The 20,725-nt window shown below is 43.5% G+C and overlaps 1 protein-coding gene across 1 annotated transcript in view; it reads left to right on the plus strand.

Annotated features, from left to right (window-relative positions):
* Positions 1 to 20,725, plus strand: part of adcy9 (adenylate cyclase 9) — a 45,954-nt gene that overhangs the window by 17,407 nt on the left and 7,822 nt on the right. The window contains exons 2-9 of the mRNA XM_069665492.1: positions 11,222 to 11,409; positions 11,780 to 11,887; positions 12,039 to 12,313; positions 12,632 to 12,734; positions 13,964 to 14,181; positions 15,072 to 15,231; positions 16,232 to 16,374; positions 17,354 to 17,383. Coding sequence (XP_069521593.1) covers positions 11,222 to 11,409; positions 11,780 to 11,887; positions 12,039 to 12,313; positions 12,632 to 12,734; positions 13,964 to 14,181; positions 15,072 to 15,231; positions 16,232 to 16,374; positions 17,354 to 17,383 — 1,225 coding nt within the window. The remainder of the gene's footprint in view (positions 1 to 11,221; positions 11,410 to 11,779; positions 11,888 to 12,038; positions 12,314 to 12,631; positions 12,735 to 13,963; positions 14,182 to 15,071; positions 15,232 to 16,231; positions 16,375 to 17,353; positions 17,384 to 20,725) is intronic.

Here is a 20,725-nt window from a genome sequence, read left to right on the forward strand (position 1 = left end):
CTTCGGTGCGCTTCTCACAGATGCTAACTGTTGCTAGGTTATGAAAGTTGTCTGCCGGCACATCTGCTTCCCTTGGTAGTGACCGTTAAGTCTAATTTTAAATGAATGATAGCAGCAGCTCTACACCTGGAAATTGTACCCCCTTTCTCTTCTGCCTATGTTGTAGGCAAAGTTGATATCGTCCCGCCTCTTCTTGATTTTGATTGGTTGGTGAGGGAGAAGTGAGATTGAAGAGAGCAGCAGTGTTCCATAAGTTAAACTATTTTCAACTGAGAACGCTGTGAGTGACAAAAAACAGCGAATGCGAGGGAGATTTTGTGCTGGTTTTGTAAAGAGAACAGGCGCTGCCAGCGCATAAAATGCCATCAGTGGACACAGGCCCTAATTCTGAGCCCAACATTACTAATCAGTCTGTTGCTTTTAAACATAGACTGTATAAAAAGATGGACGATATGACAGCTCCCTCAAAGTGACGCCGAAACATCTCTATCATTTCGAGCGCCCCCTGCTGACCGGCTGCAGTATAGGTCATAAAGCCCGCCTCCTCCATGTTAACAGATGAGACATGAGTCAAACTATAAAATCAAAATACACGCTAAATACATTTTTCTCAAACATGGTTTCTGTCATTATAGTTCAGTAAAGTGTTTATTTCTAATTAGTTTTTGATGCTGAATAGATGATGATTGACAGCTCTGATGACAAATACGGCTCCTGCAGTTGATCTGTTCCAGATTAGCAGATTAGGGGAGGATCAACGAGAGGAGACGTAATGAAAGCAATCACTACAGTCATTGAAGATTCCATATCTTTGAACGTCTGCTTCAGAACAACACAAAGAAGCTGTTCTTCGCCAGCGTGCTGGATCCTTGCCATTTTTTCCGGTAATTAAAGCGTGTGTTTTTGTTAGCGGAAGCGGCTCCACCCGCCGATCCCGCAGCTCTGGCTCCAAATGACGTCACCAGTGTGAGATGGCAGTGCCCGTCACGGGGGCTATTATGGTTTCGATTTTGCACAATGAGAGCAGATGGAGACGCGTCATCTATTTATATATATATACTGGCATTGTTTTTAAATCATCTTTCCGATTCATGTCATGTTACTGAAGACAAGAAATGCAGCAAAAAAAAACGTTTACCAGAACTTTGTCTGACATTTATCTGTGAGCAGTGTTGTGTTTGCGTTACAGCATGCACTTTAACATTTTGCAACTGGTTCCAGTTAGAACCAGTTCTTGACACCATGAGATGTGACAAATGTCTTGTGTTTGACCCAGATGAATTCATAGCAGTCTAGTACATGCCAGAATATTAGGCTGCCCATAGATGCTTCATTAAATCTCTATAGTATGACTTAATGAAGAGATAAAGGAGCTGAATTAAAAAAAGGAGTAGGAACAAGGAAGTGAGGGACTGCGTGTACCAAAATGATGGCACAAAAGAGGGAGGGGAGGAGGTATGGATGGATGGGAGGGAGGAATGGGAGGGAGTTTGAAGGAGGATCGTGTGATCCCTCGGTTTCATCAGCGTGTCCAAATATGGAGGCATCTGCTGTTCTCAAGACCCGCCGCTGACCAGGGAGAAAACTGGAGGGTAGGGAAGGAAGGGGGGGAGGGGGGTTTAAAAAAAAAAAGAAAGATGGATGGGAGAAAGTTTACGTGGAAGAAAGATGGCTGAAAAACTAGAGAATGAGCCAGAAACAAGGCAGATTAGTCGAAGATGTGCAGGGAGAGGTGGAAAGACAAGAGGGAAGAAGCTGAAGGTGGTTAGAGTGAGGACAAGTTTGAGAGTTGGGAGGCCAAGCTTTTCTAAGTTGAAATCTATTTTTCGTGCTGGAGTTGTTTATTTTTTATTGTAGAGAACGAGAGAAAAGATGAGAGAAAAGGGAAGTCTTATTTTGTGTTATTTTGAGTATATGTTGAGTCCACTTTCCTGTGTGTGGGACCAGAGGGGAGCCGGCGACCTTTGGGTCACTGGGGAATGTTTTGATCATGGAGCTGGAAGCCGCCGTAAGGTCAGAGGCTGTTTGTCAGGAAGTGCACTGTACGGATTGGGACGGTCCTTTTGGGATTGTCTGAAATGTCAGCTTTAGTCTGAAAACTGCACCCAGACACTCACACAGGATTGTGTGTGTGTGTGTGTGTGTGTGTGTGTGTGTGTGTGTGTGTGTGTGTGTGCTTTTACACAGTGCTTTGTAGTGGGTATGAGTTCATGCACAAGCCATTTAGAGGATTTTACTCAGTTCGTAGCTTGTGTGCCTGTAAGCGTGCAGTGTGGTTAAAGGGTTTGGTTGTGTTTTTAGGCAGTTAAAAGTGTACAATCATTCACCTGCATTATGTGGGTGAGCAGAGCACGTATGTGTCAGTACTGTAGGGCTGCAATTAATCAGGATATCCATAATAATGTAATTTATCTATTTTAGGTTTACTTGTTTATTCAGTGTGATGACCAGAGACTAAAGGTGTGTTTAGACAGGTTAAACTCAGAACATGAAGATTCAACCTTCTAGAAATTCCTGTCAGTGTCATGATGTCACCTGGATTCTCACAAACTTTGGTTAAACTTTGGATTTTTCTATTCTATTTCTTTTCAACTATTGGAGACTCATTTCAGCTGCAGAGTGTCTGTCCATCTGGCTACATTGAGCTGCAGTTTCACTGTATTTAGCAAGTCACACAACGGCTGATATCTGTTTTACCACAGCTGTATTTGCAGAATTCGAGTCACCTGGCGCAGATCGGCCATTGTATTGAGCCTGCAAAAGAAGAAATGCTTCGCTTTGGGTCTGAATACACCTAAAGTGGATCTCTTAAGATAGATTTTTTTGTCCGACCAACCTCCAAATGTTCATTTTACACTGATATCAAAAAGAGTAAAGAAGGGGATTCCTTGCAATTGAATGCTGGAAGCAAAAATGTTTGACATTTGTGCTTATTAGATGAATTAAATATCTATAACTATTTATTCCAAAGATGGATTTATCCCCTGGTTGTTTCTGCAGTGTGTGTCCGTGTGCATGGCTGTGTCGGTGAGCTGGGAGTGTGTTCACAGCAGAGTAATTGTCTCATGTTTGTGTGTGTCTTTGGTGTGTATGGCCTTCGGGTGTACATGTGGAATGTAACGACTCTGCTTCATTTCCTCTCCATTCATACTTCTGTTCATTCATTCAATCATTCATCCATTCTTTCACGTTTGTACACCCTTTACATTTAGTCTCATGAACATACAGCAACATTGTGTGTGTGTTTGTGTGTGTGTGTGTGTGTGTGTGTGTGTGTGTGTGTGTGTGTGTGTGTGTGCGTGTGTGTGTGTGGGGGGGTCTGCATGTTGGAGTTTTCTGACACAAGAGGACACGAGGCAAAAAACGATCACACTGCAGTTCACTACTTCGGATGAGTCATACCAGCAGGAAATGACAACTTTGTGTCTGCGTGTGTTTGTTTGTGTGTGTGTGTGTGTGTGTGTATATGTGTATATGTGTGTGTGTGTGTGTGTGTGTGTGTGTGTGTGTATCAGATTTATCACCTCTCCAATATGTCTCAGACAGGCCGATGCTGCATATTTCCTGGAAAGGCTGTCTCGCGTGTGTAAGGGGATGTGACCTCTCGTGGGTTTGGTTTGTGTGGTCAATTCACATACCTACACACAGACACACGCACACGCACACGCACACACGCACACGCACACACGCACACACACACACACACACACACACACACAAACAGGAAAATGAAGACTTATGTGAGGCAGAGTTTTGCTTCAGATGTTTCTATCGTCCACACTGATTTGCACACTTGAGGTGTTTGCAGCTTTTCAAATGAACGAGTAAGAAGACGATAACAACTGAAGCACTGTTTATTTAACAACAGATTAATGTAGTTAACAATAACAATAACAATAACTTTATTGATCCCCAAAGGGAAATTCACTTGTCTGGCATCTCATCTACCATTTACTGAAGAATTCAAAAGTCTGATGGCTGTGGCTCCAAAAGATTGTCGATATCTCTCCGTCGTGCAGCGAAGACAGAGGAGCCGTCCACCACCGTTGTTTCTTTGCTCCATCAAGGTGTTATGAAGTGGATGATCCGTGTTGTTTTTCTTCACGTGATTGAAGTCTCCTGATATGATTAAAAGTGCCTCAGGATGTTTAGTCGGTATCCTGTCAACTATTTCATGGAGAACTTCACATGGAACTTCAGCGGTTGCCTGATGCAGTCTTTAGGAGACACTTTATCAAAGGAAAATGAAATAGATGAGAAATATAACAGATGCACAGGGCTCGCATTATTGTGTGAGAATCTACATTTCGCACCTGATATTGAACCGATTGAACAACTATGGACAACTTATGACTCATGTTGGACTGACAGAGAGCTCCTGCTACTGATTATCACAGCACATGAATCAAAGAAGAAGAATCTGCTGAAGTGAAATGACGACCTTTAAATAGTTGATTTGGTTGTTCGTATTTGTTCTGTGCCAGATATAATAATGAATATTAGTGTTTCATGAGTGCACGTTCAAGCTAAAATGAATGTTCTCTTCGTGCTGAGTCCATCATTAAAGTGAGTGGATGGATCAGGGACACACTTTTGTACTTCACTTTGAGTGAGATCTGGACACACTGTGTGTTTTTACTCACCAGGGGTAGTGTGTCGTGGGGCTGTATGAGTCATGTAGATGCACGTGTTAATATAAATGGCAAACGGACTGTACTTATACAGTGCTTTTCTATTCTTCCGACCACTCATAACACTTTCACACATCACACACTCTTGAATAAGAATCTTTGCACACTGAGCAATTTTGGCCTCAGAGTTTTGCCCAAGGACACTTGAACATGTGACTGTAGCAGTCAGGGATCGAACCGCCAACCTTTTGATTGAGAGACACTACCGACTCTGCCACCGAGCCTCATGTTTACGTATCACAAGTATCTGAACCAACAGCGGTGTGATGTGACTTCACATGTGTGACGTGTGAGTCAGACTCATTTACTCTGAATTGGTCCGGCCTGCTTTGCAGCGGGGCTCCCAATTTGGGTGGAAGGCAAGTTTGACAGAGCCTGGATATGAGCCAGGTTTATTAAGGATGGTTGTTTTTGTTTTTTTTATTTGTTCACATTATAGTGAATCTAGTCTAAAAAAGACAATGTGAGAGGGACAGAGCGCACCTGATTAGTGGAGTGTGAGAGAGAGACATTGAACTGAAATTGATTTTTAAGTGTTAATTTGTTACGGTAAAAATTATCTCAATTACCCTAAAATTACCTGAGTAATTTTATGTATTTCTGTCTTTTACCAATCCTGTGTATGTAACTACAGTGGCATACACAGTGGCATACGAAGTTGCATACACAGTTGCAGTCTCAGAGACATAAATAGATGACAACAGTCTCTTAAGCCGTTTTGCGACTGGTCTAAAAACCCCGCTAACACCCGGCTTTTTTGCCTAATGGGAAAGGTTACAATCGGCATTCAGACCCGGGTCAAATAACTCTGCAGTAGACCCGGGTAATTATCGCCTCGGCTCCGATCGGCATTGATGGGAACACCAAACCTGTGTCAACATGCTAATGTCCTACTCCTCTCCGGCGCGATGCTATGCTCCATTGGTAACTTCTGCGACTCTTTGTGATCTCTGCTACAAATTCCACCCGTCTGTTTCGGGTGCGTTTATGACGTCAGACGGTGACGCAGCAGAAAAGAGACCGACAGGAGTATACTTCACTGGCAATGGAAACAGAGACAATCAGTATTTTTAAGCGGGTCTTCCCAGGTCTGAAAAACCTGCGTCAACACGCTTAATTTCGGTGGTAAAGGGGTATTGGGAAGGGGGACAGACTTGGGTTAAATGTGCTTTAATGTAAAAGGTTGTAAAACACATGTTTGTGTGTATACGCCTACAGGTGTCTCTGTGTTTGTTAACTCTCTTGGTGTTGCAGTAAACGTAAAGTAGAGCTTGATTTTATATCTGATCCTCAAACGAACTGGACGTTTGCCACAACAGATCCTAAATAAGTGAGACTATAAAAGATCTGACTTCAGACTAAATGACTAACGCTCACTTCACTGCTCTGCTTCCACTTTGATTTGATCTGACACAGAGTGCTTACATCCATTACCTTATCTGACTCAATACCAGTTAAATTACATTTAAACTGAGCCGGCTCTTAACTCATAACTCCAAATCTTATTGTGTTACTCTTGTTATTGCCAGGATGTCTAAGGTTTCTGGTTATTTAACAGAGGCATCTTTTGTAGCAGCAGTGCACATAGAGTTATAAATGATTGGAGGTGTCTTATTTTGGAACATTTTAATGGATAAAAGGCAGAGATTTCAAGATGATGACAGCTGTCTTTTCCAGCTGCTACTTTCGTTATCAAACCCTAATCAAAGCTTTTGCACAGTCTGAAGACAATAAAGTGATTTTGGTCTGCACAACAATGGTTGTGTTTATGTATTAAGCCGATGTGCACACTGTACAAGCATTTCTCAGCCTTTGTGGTGAGTGTTTGCATGCCTCTGTGTGCTGTGGTGGTGGTGGTATTATCTGTCCTCAGCTGAACTCTGCTCCAGCCAGCTGCTCTGAATAAATCAATAAAAACCATTGAGCTGCTTTGAGACCTTAGAGTGCTGGTGTCACTTTCTTTCCCCGAGTGCTGCATTTACAGAGCCTGGAGAACATCAATACATACACACACACACACACACACACACACACACACACACACAGACACACGCAAAAGGTCTACAGAGCGTGTTTTGTTGTCTCTTGCTGCCCAAACGCAGTCGTGAAGGATTAGCTTTGTTATGCCTTAGAGCTCGGATAAACACAGATGATACAGTGCATGTGGCACTTTATAGTTTATCTAAAAGTAGTCTACATTCATGCACACTCACACACACACATCTACACATCGGCCTACTGTGCACTTGCTGGTCAGAAAACTACAAATTTCCGCTGTCTATAACGTGAAGTCCTTGAACGCCTCCCAATTCAAGGCCTATTATAGAGTTTAGAGCGGCCTGTTGATAAAGTTAGAAATGGAAGTAGACAAGGAATGTGGGTTATGTGAGGCATGCTAAACTCAGTGACCTTCAAAGTACTCCCGGTCTCTTCCTCCCCCTCGCCATCTCTTCGCCGTTTGCCACTCTGCCTTCATTAACTTTAGCTTTCTACAGCTTGTCATTTTGCCGCTCGTGCAGGACGCAGGCCGGGGCGAGGAGGGAGATCATAAAGCAAGTGTTTGCAGTCACGCTCAGCCTTTATGTCTCCAGCTAGAGAATTTCCAAGCCTTCAATAACTTAACCTAGAAAAATAGAAAATATAATGTTCTTATGTCACTACATACACTAATTTCCAGTAGATTTCATTAGAAAACAGCAGCTAAAAAGGCTGCAATGCCAGCAATGTTTTCCCTGTGGGCAAATGCTCCTTATGTAAGTACATCCACCTAAAGTGCTTGTTTTTGCACGTTCTAGGTGTTTAACATTACGAGAATTATCCCCACAGAGACTGACCTTTTTGTAAAGGTAAGATGCTTTTTTGAAACAGGAGACTCAAAACTTCACCCACGTTTAGTATGGACATCCAACATTATAACATTATATATATGTCTTAAAATGTAAAACAGCATAATACCCCCTCTTTAAGCAAATTCAAAAGAAATGACACTAAAACAAAAGAGTTTCTGTAGCTGGGCTTATTCGGTGCACTATTACACGACCACAAACCCACTTGCTTAAGCTGTTCTGACAACGAATCGACTTTCTGTCTCTAACAGTAACCTGCTGTGTGTGTGTGTGTGTGTGCATGTGTGTGTGACAGCGAGCGAGATCAAGAGCACAACAGAAAGAGGCACAAAAGGCATCATTAGGCGATTCACAGCCATATGCTTCGCTTGTTGTACAGAAGGCCACTGTTGACACCCATTAAAACACAGCCTAGGAGCTAATGGACATGGCAGAGAACAGTGATGAACCTTTGCATGTGTGTGTATGTGTGGGTGGGATGAGGTCTTATAAATGGCCTTTGTCGCCTGTTTGGCAGAGGAGACAAACCTCTAAGTTCATGCCGTTATTGGCCTGCAGGTTGAGGACGTGTGCCAGGTCTACACTGTCCCAGAGTTCGGAACAAGACACGCAGTGCCTCCGGACTCCTGAGATAGGTTCATTGTTGGTAACGCATTCATAACTAATTAGATTTATGCCGACAGGAGAGCAGGCTGACACAAAGAAAGACACAAAGCTGTGGAGAAACTCAGTGAATGCTCACGGCTTCCATGGAGGCAAACTTTACCTTGTGTGGCGACAGATTAACTCTCCATCAGTCAAACACACCACATTATCAAAATTGACCCTTGTTCTGCCATAATATGATCAGTGTGGGTTTCTTGGGCAACATAACAATTTAAAGGCCCAATATTTCTTTTTCAAACTCGTACTTCAGCCTACACAGGTCCATATCTTAGATGCACATTTATCAGGTTTCCACAAGGACCAACATTCTGCCAAACATCAACACAATTCCAGCCAACAACTCTATGAACATTTTAAGTCACATCAACCAAATAACACAGCACAACACACGATTTTACTCATCTGACGTCTGTAAACAGAGAAACAAGCTAAGCTAAAGTTAGCTAACGCTCTGCTCGCAGCCCCCCGAAGCCCCAACGGGCAGCGTCAGAAACACCCATTTTTAACATGAAACTCCTTAAGTTAGTGTTTTTACCTGGTAAAATCACAGGTTTTTAGCGCATGAGACCTCCGCGGATAATTCAGCTCCTGGTTAATACCTTTTAAATGATGAACTGAAGAAATCCTGATCTACAAACAAGCTAGCAGCGGGCAGCGGCTAGGCTAACAGTCTCTTCTGACGTCCTGTGCCTGCCTAAGAGCGTTGGAGAAACGCAGGTTAAAGTGGAACTGCAACATTCAGTGGTCATACCGATTTTTATCACTAGGTTTGTTTGTTTCCCAGTGGATGAGACCTCTGTTGATAATTCGGCTACTTGTAAAGGTTTACAGGCTGCTATTCCGTTGCTCCTTCACTGATCTGTGTACAGTGATGAAGCTTAAAGAACAGATGTGCAGAGATTCGACCGACAAAACAGGTTTGAATCATTGCCTTTGAAGTATCAGCCCGACCACAAACCCTGTTAGTTGTTGTTTTATTCATGTAGTTACTCTTTTGTTGTATGACTTTTAAACTCTTGACTCACAAGTGTAAAAAGTGGAGAGAGTTGTAGAGAATGAGCAACTGGTACAGAGAGGGATGAAAAGTGAGACTAAAACTGTAGCTGCCGTCAGTGTGAGGAGAGACGGACAGACATGAGCCTGTGTGTGTGTGTGTGTGTGTGTGTGTGTGTGTGTGTGTGTGTGTGTGTGTGTGTGTGTGTGTGTGTGTGTGTGTGTGTGTGTGTGTGTGTGTGTGTGTGTGTGTGTGTGCGTGTGTTAGAATCATTAAAGATGTTGCAAATATACTGTAGTACACAAACCGACGTATGAAGACGCCCAGGCTGCATCAGACTGACGCACATGCTTTCACATATGGGTCGGATGCTCATCAGTCACACTTCAGGCTGACACATCAGCCCATATCTTTCCTTTTTTTCTGTTCAATAAAACTTCACCTCCGTTCAGTTGACCTGACGTAGACTTGGGTGAGGTCGAGTTTCTCTGATGGATCTTTTCTCATATTTGGAACATGGAAAACTTTTTCTGTTTGACTCTTGAATGATTCTGTTTTGCCTTCAAAAGAGAGCCGTGCAGTGAGGATGTGTTTGAACCCTGACAGATACCAAGAATTTCTAAGTGTTGCTCTGTTTACTTGTAAAGAGTTTCCTCACATCACGCATCAAAGGGGAAGAGTTTAAAGTAAAATGTGCTTGTGTCAGAGACGGGCAGTATCAACGTTTTTAAAGGTTCGTTTCAGAGACGTTTGCTTATTTCGTCGTCTTATTTAATGTTCTTTTTTCACGTAACGCTGGATGATAATATAACACTGTCTTAGCGTTAGCGTTAACTATAAACTTAGTACACTTGATTTGATGTACCTTCAGGAAGTGGGAAAAATAAAAGCACGGGGACAACTTTGTCTGTGTATTGTGGTAGCTTTAATGTCCGTCTCCACCGTAGGACAGCTGAACACTCACCACAACCTTGATACATCACTTCACTGTTGTAAAACAATATCACTCCGCCAATCATCAGTAACCTTAAATGCAGAGTGCACCGTGTCAAATAGTCACTGTTCAGACTAAAAGGAGCAGAATAACATGTAAATATAAACGTTAACCCTTAAATCAAAGCATGTAAATCATCTTAATTACCAAAGAAAAGGGAAATCTACAGCATGAAACAAAACCAACAAATATAACTTACATAAATATCTAAATATTTTATGCATATTATAAGCAAACTTAGCAAGCTTTATTTACACAGTCAGGGCTTTAGTTGCAACTTTCTTCTATGCTAATAATGACACATTGTTTTAAAAGACAATAAAATATACTTAAAATGTAAGAAATGCAACAACATATGAAATATCTAACAATTATATGATATTATATACAGTAAATAATCCACTCAACAATAATCAGTATAAGACGGCGGCTATAAAAACCTCCTGGACCAGGTTCCTCCAGTCGTCACCATGCTAACAAGGTTAGCGCCTTTAGCTGTTTGAACAGAGACTCCAGCTAGCCAGGTTACTGTGTGTTTGGACAGGCTGATAGCAGCTGGCGATGAGCCACCGCTCTAATCCAGTGTTTGTATATTTCCTTGTTGGCCCACCACCAGTGTGAACACGGCCAGAGCTCGGGGCTGATGTGCAAACATAGTTGGTGAAACACCCAGTATTGCATTACCACTTGTCAGTGTGAGTGCCTCAACAAAGAGCGGCTGATGAGGGATTGTCTGTGTTTTTAATGTCCGTCATGTGGAAATTCAAAGAACCCAACATTTGATTGTGAAATTTTACGATTAAGTCTGATCCAAAGACATCATGTTTATTTAATTTAAAACAAAGAATCTGAAGCTAAGTGTATCATCTTCAAAGCTTTTACCAGAACATGTTACCAGGTGTTTGTCCTTGATTTGCTGAAACAATCTGTTACCAAAGTATGCAGCCGACCAAACAGCCGAACTATAAAAGTCATGATTAAGAAATGTGGTTGTAAACTAAAGGCATTCCCTGTTTGTGCTTCCCTTCAGGGCTGAAAACCTACCTGATCTCGGGCAGGAAGTTGGAGCATGACGTGCAGTGTGGCTGCTCTCAGGTAGGACTGTCAGGCGGAGGCAGCCTGTCCTCCTGTCCTCATCCCTGCACGCCGGACCTCATCCCAGGGGGAGCACAGGCTGCAGAGCCCCTGCTGCCCCATCAACAGCCTGACAGAATCGGGGTGAGTCCAGTGATCGTAAAATTTAGGGTGGAACAAAACTGATGCGCAGTGCGCAAACAGTTGTGCAGTCTGTGATGATGGATTTGGGTATTTCTAGAAAAAAATACTTGCTTTCGATGTTGCTGTATTAGATGAAAACGTAGCTCTCCTTACCCTGCAAGGAAACAGTTTTTCTGTAAATGGAAACTGTTATATTAATCAAAAAAGACTTTCTGAGTGACTTAATGTGAGGAAAGGCTGTAGTAATTCCCTCGGCCTCAATGTCAACAATTAAACACTCCTACCTAAAGTGATGTGGTAACTTTTCAAACTACTCATGTGTGATTTAATTTGTCACCCTCTTCCCCCAAACTGTACCTTCTCTCTCCAGCCTCCCTGTATGTCCCGCAGTTTGCTCTTATCTTCGGGGGCAGAGCACGGAGACGATGTGGCTGTGCTGAACGGCTGCCAGGAGGAGCACAAGACCAGCAGTGCAAAGGTATGACACACACCCAAACGCCTGAACAGTGAAAGCACCAGTTAATTTGTCAAGTAATCTAAACCTAAGATACTCACCAATCATTTTTTCTTTGTCTCTTCTCTCTCTCCATCTTATAATTTTGGTCCCTCTCTTCTGTCTCTACGTCCAGTTCATCCCAGGTCACAGCCCGAGAGCAGCCAACGGTCTCCTGAGCCCGCCACTGGACGACCCGGTGCGAGCGAGTCAGAGCTCCCTGTGCGACATGCTCCAGGAGAAAGAGAAGAAGACCAGCACCAGCACAGGGACAGGCACCAGTCTCGGCATGGCTGGTGGCACAGGGGCAGCGGGGACGGGGATGGACCACTCCGCTCTGATCCAACTGCGTGCTAAGAACTTCAGAGAAAAGAGCGACGTCCACTTTGTGGATGTTATCAGGGAGGACAGGTGAGCCGAGAGGTTAAAGGTCGAAACAATGAACTAATGTAGTGTGATTAGGTTGGTAGAAGGAGAAGTGCTGCAGGGCTAAATCAGCAAGCAGATATACGAGTGTATTTTCTACATAATTTTCTATACCAACCAGTCTATCACAAGAATAAAGATCTGTGGCGTAGGAGGATCCAGTCTGCAAAATATATGGAAAAATAGAGTACATACCAACATAAATGCATTAGTTATGTTTTATGCATTTTTTAGCAAAGGTGTTATATTTGATATCCAAAGAATAATCATTTGTTATCTGATATTTGGTCCTGTGATTCACAGTCTGATGAAGGACTACTTTTTCAAGCCGCCCATCAACAAGATCAGCCTCAATTTCCTCGAGAGACCTCTGGAGAAGGCGTACCGCAGCAGCTACAAGGAAGAGGTACACACACATGCACACACACACGCACACACACACACACACGCACACACACACACACACACACACACTGCTTCTATGTAATCAGATCTATCAGAACTTTGTACTGATCTACCCGTCACTATAATAAAAACCTTGTAACTGCCTTACTCAGCGTTACAATGATAAGATAGTTCCTGGTTTAAGAAAATATTTTTGAAATGTTCTGACTTTAGACATTTTTCATATTTCTACTGTCCTTGCATTTGGAAAATAAGCACATGTAAAAAAAAAAAAAAAGAGAGACACGTGGACATCTGACAAACAGTATTGTTATATATAAAGTGGTAATGGATTGTGTCCTTTTTGTCTGTGTCTGTTTGACCATGTGAAGGAGGATGGAGTTGTTCAAATGTTTTACTTGTATCCCCTGTTTCCCAAATTTTATGCCACATTAGTGTCACACACACTCGGGCACACACACACACTCAGGACCAGTTCCAGTTGGCCTGCACTGACCTTGCAGCCCTGCAGCCCCCTGCTGTTACACCGGTGTAACTACAGAGAGAAAGACATTTTACCAATGATCTAAATCCACAGTGATACTCAGTGTGTGTGTGTGTGTGTGTGTGTGTGCCTTCACTGACTCTTGCATTAGATGCAATATCTAAATTCATATTTATGTGTGAGTTTACTTTATAATCATATGAAATTTAGGTAAATACAACTTCCACTGTAGATTTATGTTATGATGCAAGTTTATATTTTGTATAGTTTATTTTACATTTTGATTTTAGAACAAGTTTGTTTTGTTAGAATATTTGTTTCTTCGTATTTCAGGATAACTACTTTGTAATAGGCAAAATAACAAATGAATCCTAAGATATATTGTAGTTGTATGTGCTGGCTGGAGCCTATCCCAGCCCAGCATTTGGTGAGAGGCTGACTGGGATCACCAGTCCATCACAGGGCTGACACATAGAGACAGACAACCTTTCATGCTCACACACCTATGGGCAATTTTAGAGTCACCAATGAACATAACGAGCATGTCTTTGGACTGTGGGAGGAGTACCCGGAGGGACCCACGCCGGCTTAATATCTTATATACCCACCTTTCATCATAGTTAGATTAGATACATTGCAGACATCTTTTTAAGTAGACACTTAAATATTGCTTCTTAAGTCACAGGAAGGATTTCTTGGATTGAGCCATCACTTCTCCTCACTTTCACCTCCCTCTCCCTCTCCAGGTGAAGAACCAGGTTCAGGTGCAGACATTTGCAAGCTCCACCTTCAGCTCCTTCCTGGACGTCCTCCTCAGCTGTTTCGTCTTCCTCGCTCTGACTCTCGCCTGCTTCCTTCCTCCTCTGGTGAGCCCGGCCAACGCGGGCCCTCCTGCTCCTGCTGCCCTGGCTCTGGCTCCGCTGGCGGGTCTGTTCGAACTGGCCTCCCTGGTGCTGTCCATACGGTGAGCAGGCTCGAGCTGGTGACATGCAGATGTTTTTTTCAGGGTGCGCTTTCATATGTTAGAAGGTGTTTTGTATCATAACGGGTTAGACCAATGAGGGTTTTTAAGGCAGATTAAAACATTTTTAAGAAAGATGCTACATCCATTATATTGATCGTTTGAACATTTTTGCAAAACTATGGATGGAAAAGCCCCTGATTGTCATCTATACTGTTTTTTTTTATCACTGCTGTGCTATCAGGGCCGAAGAATATGTTCCCAGATTGCTTCCTGAAGTGCTTACTTGGAATAAAAGCCTCTATCTCTTGGGCCTCAGAGGCTTCGTGTTGAAAACCACTGATAGACCATCGCGCAGCACTCTAACTCTCCACAGAAACCAAAACAAATTATTTTATGTGGTGGTTGGCTCCCAAACCACAATGGATTAACTTCCCTGGTCTATGCAACTGGCTCGGGTCCAGCTTTTGTTCAAGCACAGAGCTGGCACAGAAATGAGCAAAATAAAAGTCTTGTACCAGGTTTAGCTCCAAACCAAAAGACAACATTTTGCACTTGGAGTTTTGAGTGTTGTGATGTGTTTAAATTACTTTATGATGCGTTTTTATGGTTTTGCAAGCATCTCAGTGGAAAACAAATTAATTTTCACTTATTGCCATGCAACCATGTGGTAATAAATCTTTATCTTCTAGCTTAGACTGGAACAGCACAGTTGTGTTTTAATAATGTCTTAATTAAAGACTGAAGAGAGTCTGCTGCACGCTCTTACTGACTGAGCTGGAAATGTACAAGCGTGGAGTTACAGAATCAGAGAGAAAAAATGTTTTTTTGCTGACTGTATTTTCAGAGTGATTGTTGTTGATTCTGATTTCCTCTCCTCTCCTCTCCTGCAGTATGGCCTTCTATCTGGAGGAGGTGATGAACTGTACCCGCTCGCTGCTCCTGGTGGTCTCTGGATGGGTCCCACGTCACGTGATCGGGGCTGTGTTAGTCTCCCTTCCTGCCATCTCTGTCGTGTCCCACCTCATGTGCAGCTGCCACCTGCCCCTCCAGGTAAACATGTTTGTGCCGTTTGTAGGATAAAAACTGGGAAAGGCTGTGTGAGTGATGAGTAAAAGGAAATAGACTGTGCTGCATGCCCAGTGGGCCCATCAGCATCTTAAGATGGACAAATTAGCTTCATACCATAGCATCACTGTTGTTACAGGGCCTAATGCTAATTGTAGTCGTTGTACTACCTGTGATTTACAAGCCTAAGTCGTTCGCCCTCACTGATATCTCTAATCCAAAGTTAGCAGACAGGAGTCTGGCGGTTCAAGACCCAGCCTGTGGTTGTCTGAAGCCAATGGAGCAGCAGAGCCGTTAGCTGGCATTAGCGCCGATAGCAACTGTAAAGGAAAACAGCTAGCCAGCTTCATGAGGCTTCGTCTGTGGACCTTGGCACCAGAAATGTTGACATATTTTCATCTCCGAGTCCTGCATGTGAGAAGATTGAGAGCTGCCGTACTTTGCAGGATTTTTTGTGCTGCTTTGAGTCAAGGCCATATCCAAACTCTGAACAAGTTTGACTTTTCTCTTCCCAGCTTCGAGCCAACGGCTGTTTGCAAGATGTGTGGTGTTTTCATATCTTGTTTTTCAAGGATTTTCAACACCCCATTACTCTATCCCTGTCTCCCCCACCCTGCTCCGTCTCTTCCCTCCGCACGCTCCATCTCTTCAGGGCTTGCAGATCAAAGCAGTAGTCTCAGGCAGGGTTGTTAATTAGACATGCAGTTTTCTGGACTTTAATGCCTTTGAAGATATAAAACCCAATAACAGTGCTGGGGGGGGCATGACGGGGAGAGAGGGAGGACATGTGTAGGGATGAGAGGGAAAACGTTATCCTCTCAATATAATCATTAACAACCTGTGAGTCGCCACAAAATACTACGGCTGTCTTTATGTGTGTGTGCTGAAATATATCCATTAAAATTTCTTTAGAGCCCAAATCAAAATGTTTTCATTAAATATATTGCAGAAAATAAGTATTTCCTCTCTGTCCCTTCTCCTCCAGGTGACCATGTTCTTGTGCTGTGCCACCATCCTGGCCATCATCCAGTACTGCAACTTCTGTCAGCTCAGCTTCTGGATGCGTTCGGTCCTGGCCACTGCTACAGGGGTCGCACTGCTGCTGCTGCTGTACAGGCCCTTGCACAGGTACAGGGAGACCTTGTTGTTCACACAAACATACATTAATGCACATACATAAAGAAGAAATGTTCAAAGTTCAAGTCATAGTTCAAACCATAGACTATAGGATGACGTCACCCAGTGGTGTTTGGACTATCACTTTCAAGCCTCCAGTCGAACATTTTTCTCCATCCCCATCTTGGTTTTGGAGCCAAATTGACTATATTTGATGGAGGGTAGAGCTTGAGAGGAGAGAGGGGTTAGCAAACACACAGTAGTCAGCTAATGCTAACGCTATAGCTAAACTAGCTTGGGGTAAGTAGCATCTGCGAAAGTGATATGTACTACTTTTGGCTAGCAAAAAACAGGCTTTAAACAAGAAGCACTATGTTTAAAATGGAAGGCCAGCTTAGAGTGTCTTGTCATACAAACAATTGCTGAACATTACATTTTTCGGTCATGTTAACTTGTCAATTAAAAGTACCGACACCCTCAAACATAGGCCAAGCTGCATTGTCATCTATTATGACTATACTTAAATAAGTTAAATAAACATCATGCTGTATTGAAGGAGACTTGAATGAGACAATAAACTCAGTCAGAAAATATTTATTGAGGAAATGAATTGACTGAGAAGTAGGTTCATTTTTTCATCTGCTTTTCTAACAATCTTAAGGCACTTTGCATTGGCTTCACTTTTGAAACTAAGAGGCTAATAAGAAAGTAGGTGAAGGCTGTAAACTAAAATTTCATAGCCATAATTTTGGGCTCAAAATACCACTTCATCTATAGATTTATTTATATTTCCTTATTCTTCAACATCCCAACATACCCAGCTGGTTTGGCTCTGCACACCTCTATCTCCCTGTCCTTCAATCAGTGGAAAGAATTTAATCTAACCTGTATTATATGTGTTTGCTCATGTGTGTGTATTGTGTGTGTCTGCGTGTGTGTGTGTGTGTGACCCTTCTTTTCTCCTGACTGACACCGCTCTCGTCTTTTTCAGCTCCGGTAATAACAGCTTTCCAGTGCATGGGTGAGTGTCTCCCTGGAGACAGAGGGGTTTGATGGATGAGTGACATTTGGAGGGTCAACAGGAGCCACAGCTGTAGTTCATATTTTACAGCTCTCTCTGGCTTTTAATCATTCTCACAGTTTCCTGCTCTTTATCCTTTTCCTCTGTCTGTGTCTGTGCGCACCAGCAGTAATGGCTGCTAAATATCACCAGTGGTGGAAATGACTCATACAGCTCCTGCTGGCCACAAGTTAGCTACCTATTCTACTGAGGAGGAGAGACAGCTGGAAAGAGTCTGTTAGCATTCAGATTAGCAGCTGCTTCTCTGGGCTAACACTATATAAAACCTGCTCGAATCATACTAACAGATCTGCTAACAGATGATTTGTTTCCGACTCATTTAAAGATTTTTTTCAGGCAGGATTATTCTAACTTTTTTCTTCACCCACCTCAACTGTAGATAGTTATTTCCCACATCTCACCACAACAGTTTTGGACTAAAGAGAACCATGATAACCATGTTGTTTTCAGTCAAAGATGCAACTGTGGGTGTATAAGTGTTGCTGGGTAGTAAACGAGTTGTGAAGATTTGGTTTGATTTAATGAGGTCAGTGGAAGAATAAGCATTTCCTCCTCTCAGATGAATTTAAAAACTCAAAATTGCGAGTCTAGAATTCAGTTATAGCTTCAACCTTCAAAAATAATCTCAGTAAACTTCATTAAAACTGCAATGGAAATATTTAAATGCCCCCTCATGTTAAATCCAGTTTTTATCCTTGTAAACATCTCCATATGCTACATATCAGGGACAAAATAAGCGGTCATCTCCATGGCTGGTCCTGTCTGCTTTTAAACTGCAGTGTACCAAGGACAGGCTGAACAACACGTTTACAGATTGGCAGGTTTGAGATGTCACAAACCTAAGGAGCCAATCCCGTTAATGGACGGGGTGATGCTATGCATATCATTATGTGCAACCTATGGCAACCACTTCAGTGATGGGCGAGCCAGCTGTAACAGTCATCGTCATTTTTGCAAACTCACTACTGACTACTAACGTTAACGTTACTACTAATAATTTCTACATTTCAAGCTAGCTAAGTTTCAACAAGTTGCCTCTAAACCAGTGGTTCTTATAGTGGAATCAGCAAAATAATTATAATAAATTTATGATAATTTATAAAATTGTGCTGTATCATTAAAAACTGCATGTCTGCAGATGAGGACCATTTGTGCCAATGAAACAAGCATATTGTGTCCATTACTCCCACCCATGTTAGCTTTGGACCAATAGAACTGATAGGATTGTGACACATCACGTCAATCTGTCATGAAGCACTCAGTTCAGGTCGCATCGAACCGTTCCTGCGACTTATTAGCTTGGCTTATTAGTCAGCTAGCTAGCTGGCGAGTATGGAGTCATATTTGAATCAGTCCACATCATCAAGTGATGCTAAGCCCAAACTAGGCTTAATTGAAAAAAATATAACAACAGGTATATAAAGTTTGGTTTTATTGAGAACAGTGACGGACGACCAAGATGCTTCATGTGTCTTCAGGTGCTAGTGAACAAAGCTATGAAGCCAGCCAAGCTAAAGCGACGTCTGATTACAAAACATCTGGAATATAAGGACAAAACAAAATATTTTTTTCCAATCAAAAGAGTGAGGAATACACCAACCAGAAAACACAGATGGTGAACCTGGCCACAATTTCAGAGAAAGCACAGAAGGCTTCTTATGTGGTGGCTCAACGGATTGCTAAAGCTAAGAAGTCACACACAATTGCATAAGAGCTCGTACTTGCAGCGGCAGTGGCAATGTGTAATTTCAAACATGACTGGAGCTGGTCTTTAGTCTCCTCCCAGTTGGACGTGCCCGGAAAACCTCCAAAGGGAGGTGCCCAGGGGGCCTCCTAACCAGATGCCCGAACCACCTCAACTGGCTCCTTTAGACGCGAAGGAGAAGCGGCTCTACTCCGAGCTCCCTCCGGATCTCCGAGCTCCTGACCCTATCTCTAAGGCTGAGCCCAGACACTCTCCAAAGGAAACTAATTTCGGCCGCTTGTATCCGCGATCTCATTCTTTCGGTCACTACCTAAAGCTCGTGACCATAGGTGAGGGTTGGAATGTAGATCGACTGGTAAATCGAAAGCTTTGCCTTCAGGCTCAGCTCCCTCTTCACCACCACGGTCCGGTACAACGCCTGCATTACTGCGGATGCTGCACCGATCCGCATGTCAATCTCACGATCCATTTTACCCTCATTCGTGAACAAGACCCCGAGATACTTGAACTCCTTCGCTTGAGGCAAAGACTTACTCCCCACCCGGAGGGGGCAATCCACCGGTTTCCGGCAGAGAACCATGGCCTCAGACTTGGAGGTGCTGACTCTCATCCCAACTGTGTCACACTCGGCTGCAAACCGCCCCAATGCCTGCTGGAGGTCCCAGCTTGATGAAGCCAACAGGACAACATCATCTGCAAAAAGCGGAGATGAAATCCTGAGGTCCCCAAACTGGAAACCCTCCTCCCCTCGACTGCGCCTTGAGATCCTGTCCATGAAAATCACAAACAGCATTGTTGACAAGGGACAGCCCCGGCGGAGGCCAACACGCACCAGGAACGTGTTTGACTTTGTGCAGAGGATGCGGACACAGCTCTCACTTTGGTTATACTGCGACCGGATGGCTCGTATCAACAGCCACGGTACCCCATACTCCCGCAGTACCCCCCACAGGACCACCCGGGGGACACGATCATAAGCCTTCTCGAAGTCCACAAAGCACATGTAGACTGGATGAGCAAACTCTAATGCCCCCCTAAGCAGCCCTGCCAGGGTAAAGAGCTGGTCCACTGTTCCATGGCCAGGTCGGAATCCGCATTGTTCCTCCTGTATCCGAGGTTCGACAATCGGCAACCTGGAATAAACTTTATCCAGGAGGCTGAGTAGTGTTATACCTCGATAGTTGGGACACACCCTCTGGTCCCCCTTTTTAAAAATGGGAACCACCACCCCAGTCTGCCATTCCAGAGGTACTGTCCCAGACCTCCACGCGACATTGAAGAGGCGTGCCAGCCATGACAGCCCAACAATCCACAGCCTTAAGCATCTCAGGGTGAATCTCATCTACACCTGGCGCCCTGCCACTGAGGAGCTTCTTGACTACCTCAGCGACCTCTGCCACAGATATAGATAAGGCTTCTCCTGGACCTCCAGACTCTGCTTCCTCATCAGAGGACGTTTTGGCTGGGTTCAGGATTTCCTCAAAGTGTTCCTTCCACCGCTCGACAATATCCTCAGTCCGGGTCAGCAGTTCTCCACCCCTGCTAAAACAGCTTGAGCCAATCCCTGCTTCCCCTTC

Source organism: Semicossyphus pulcher, unplaced genomic scaffold (assembly GCF_022749685.1).
Source record: "Semicossyphus pulcher isolate SPU_LCO1_2020_fin unplaced genomic scaffold, fSemPul1.0.p SCAF_17, whole genome shotgun sequence".
NCBI lineage: Eukaryota > Metazoa > Chordata > Actinopteri > Labriformes > Labridae > Semicossyphus > Semicossyphus pulcher.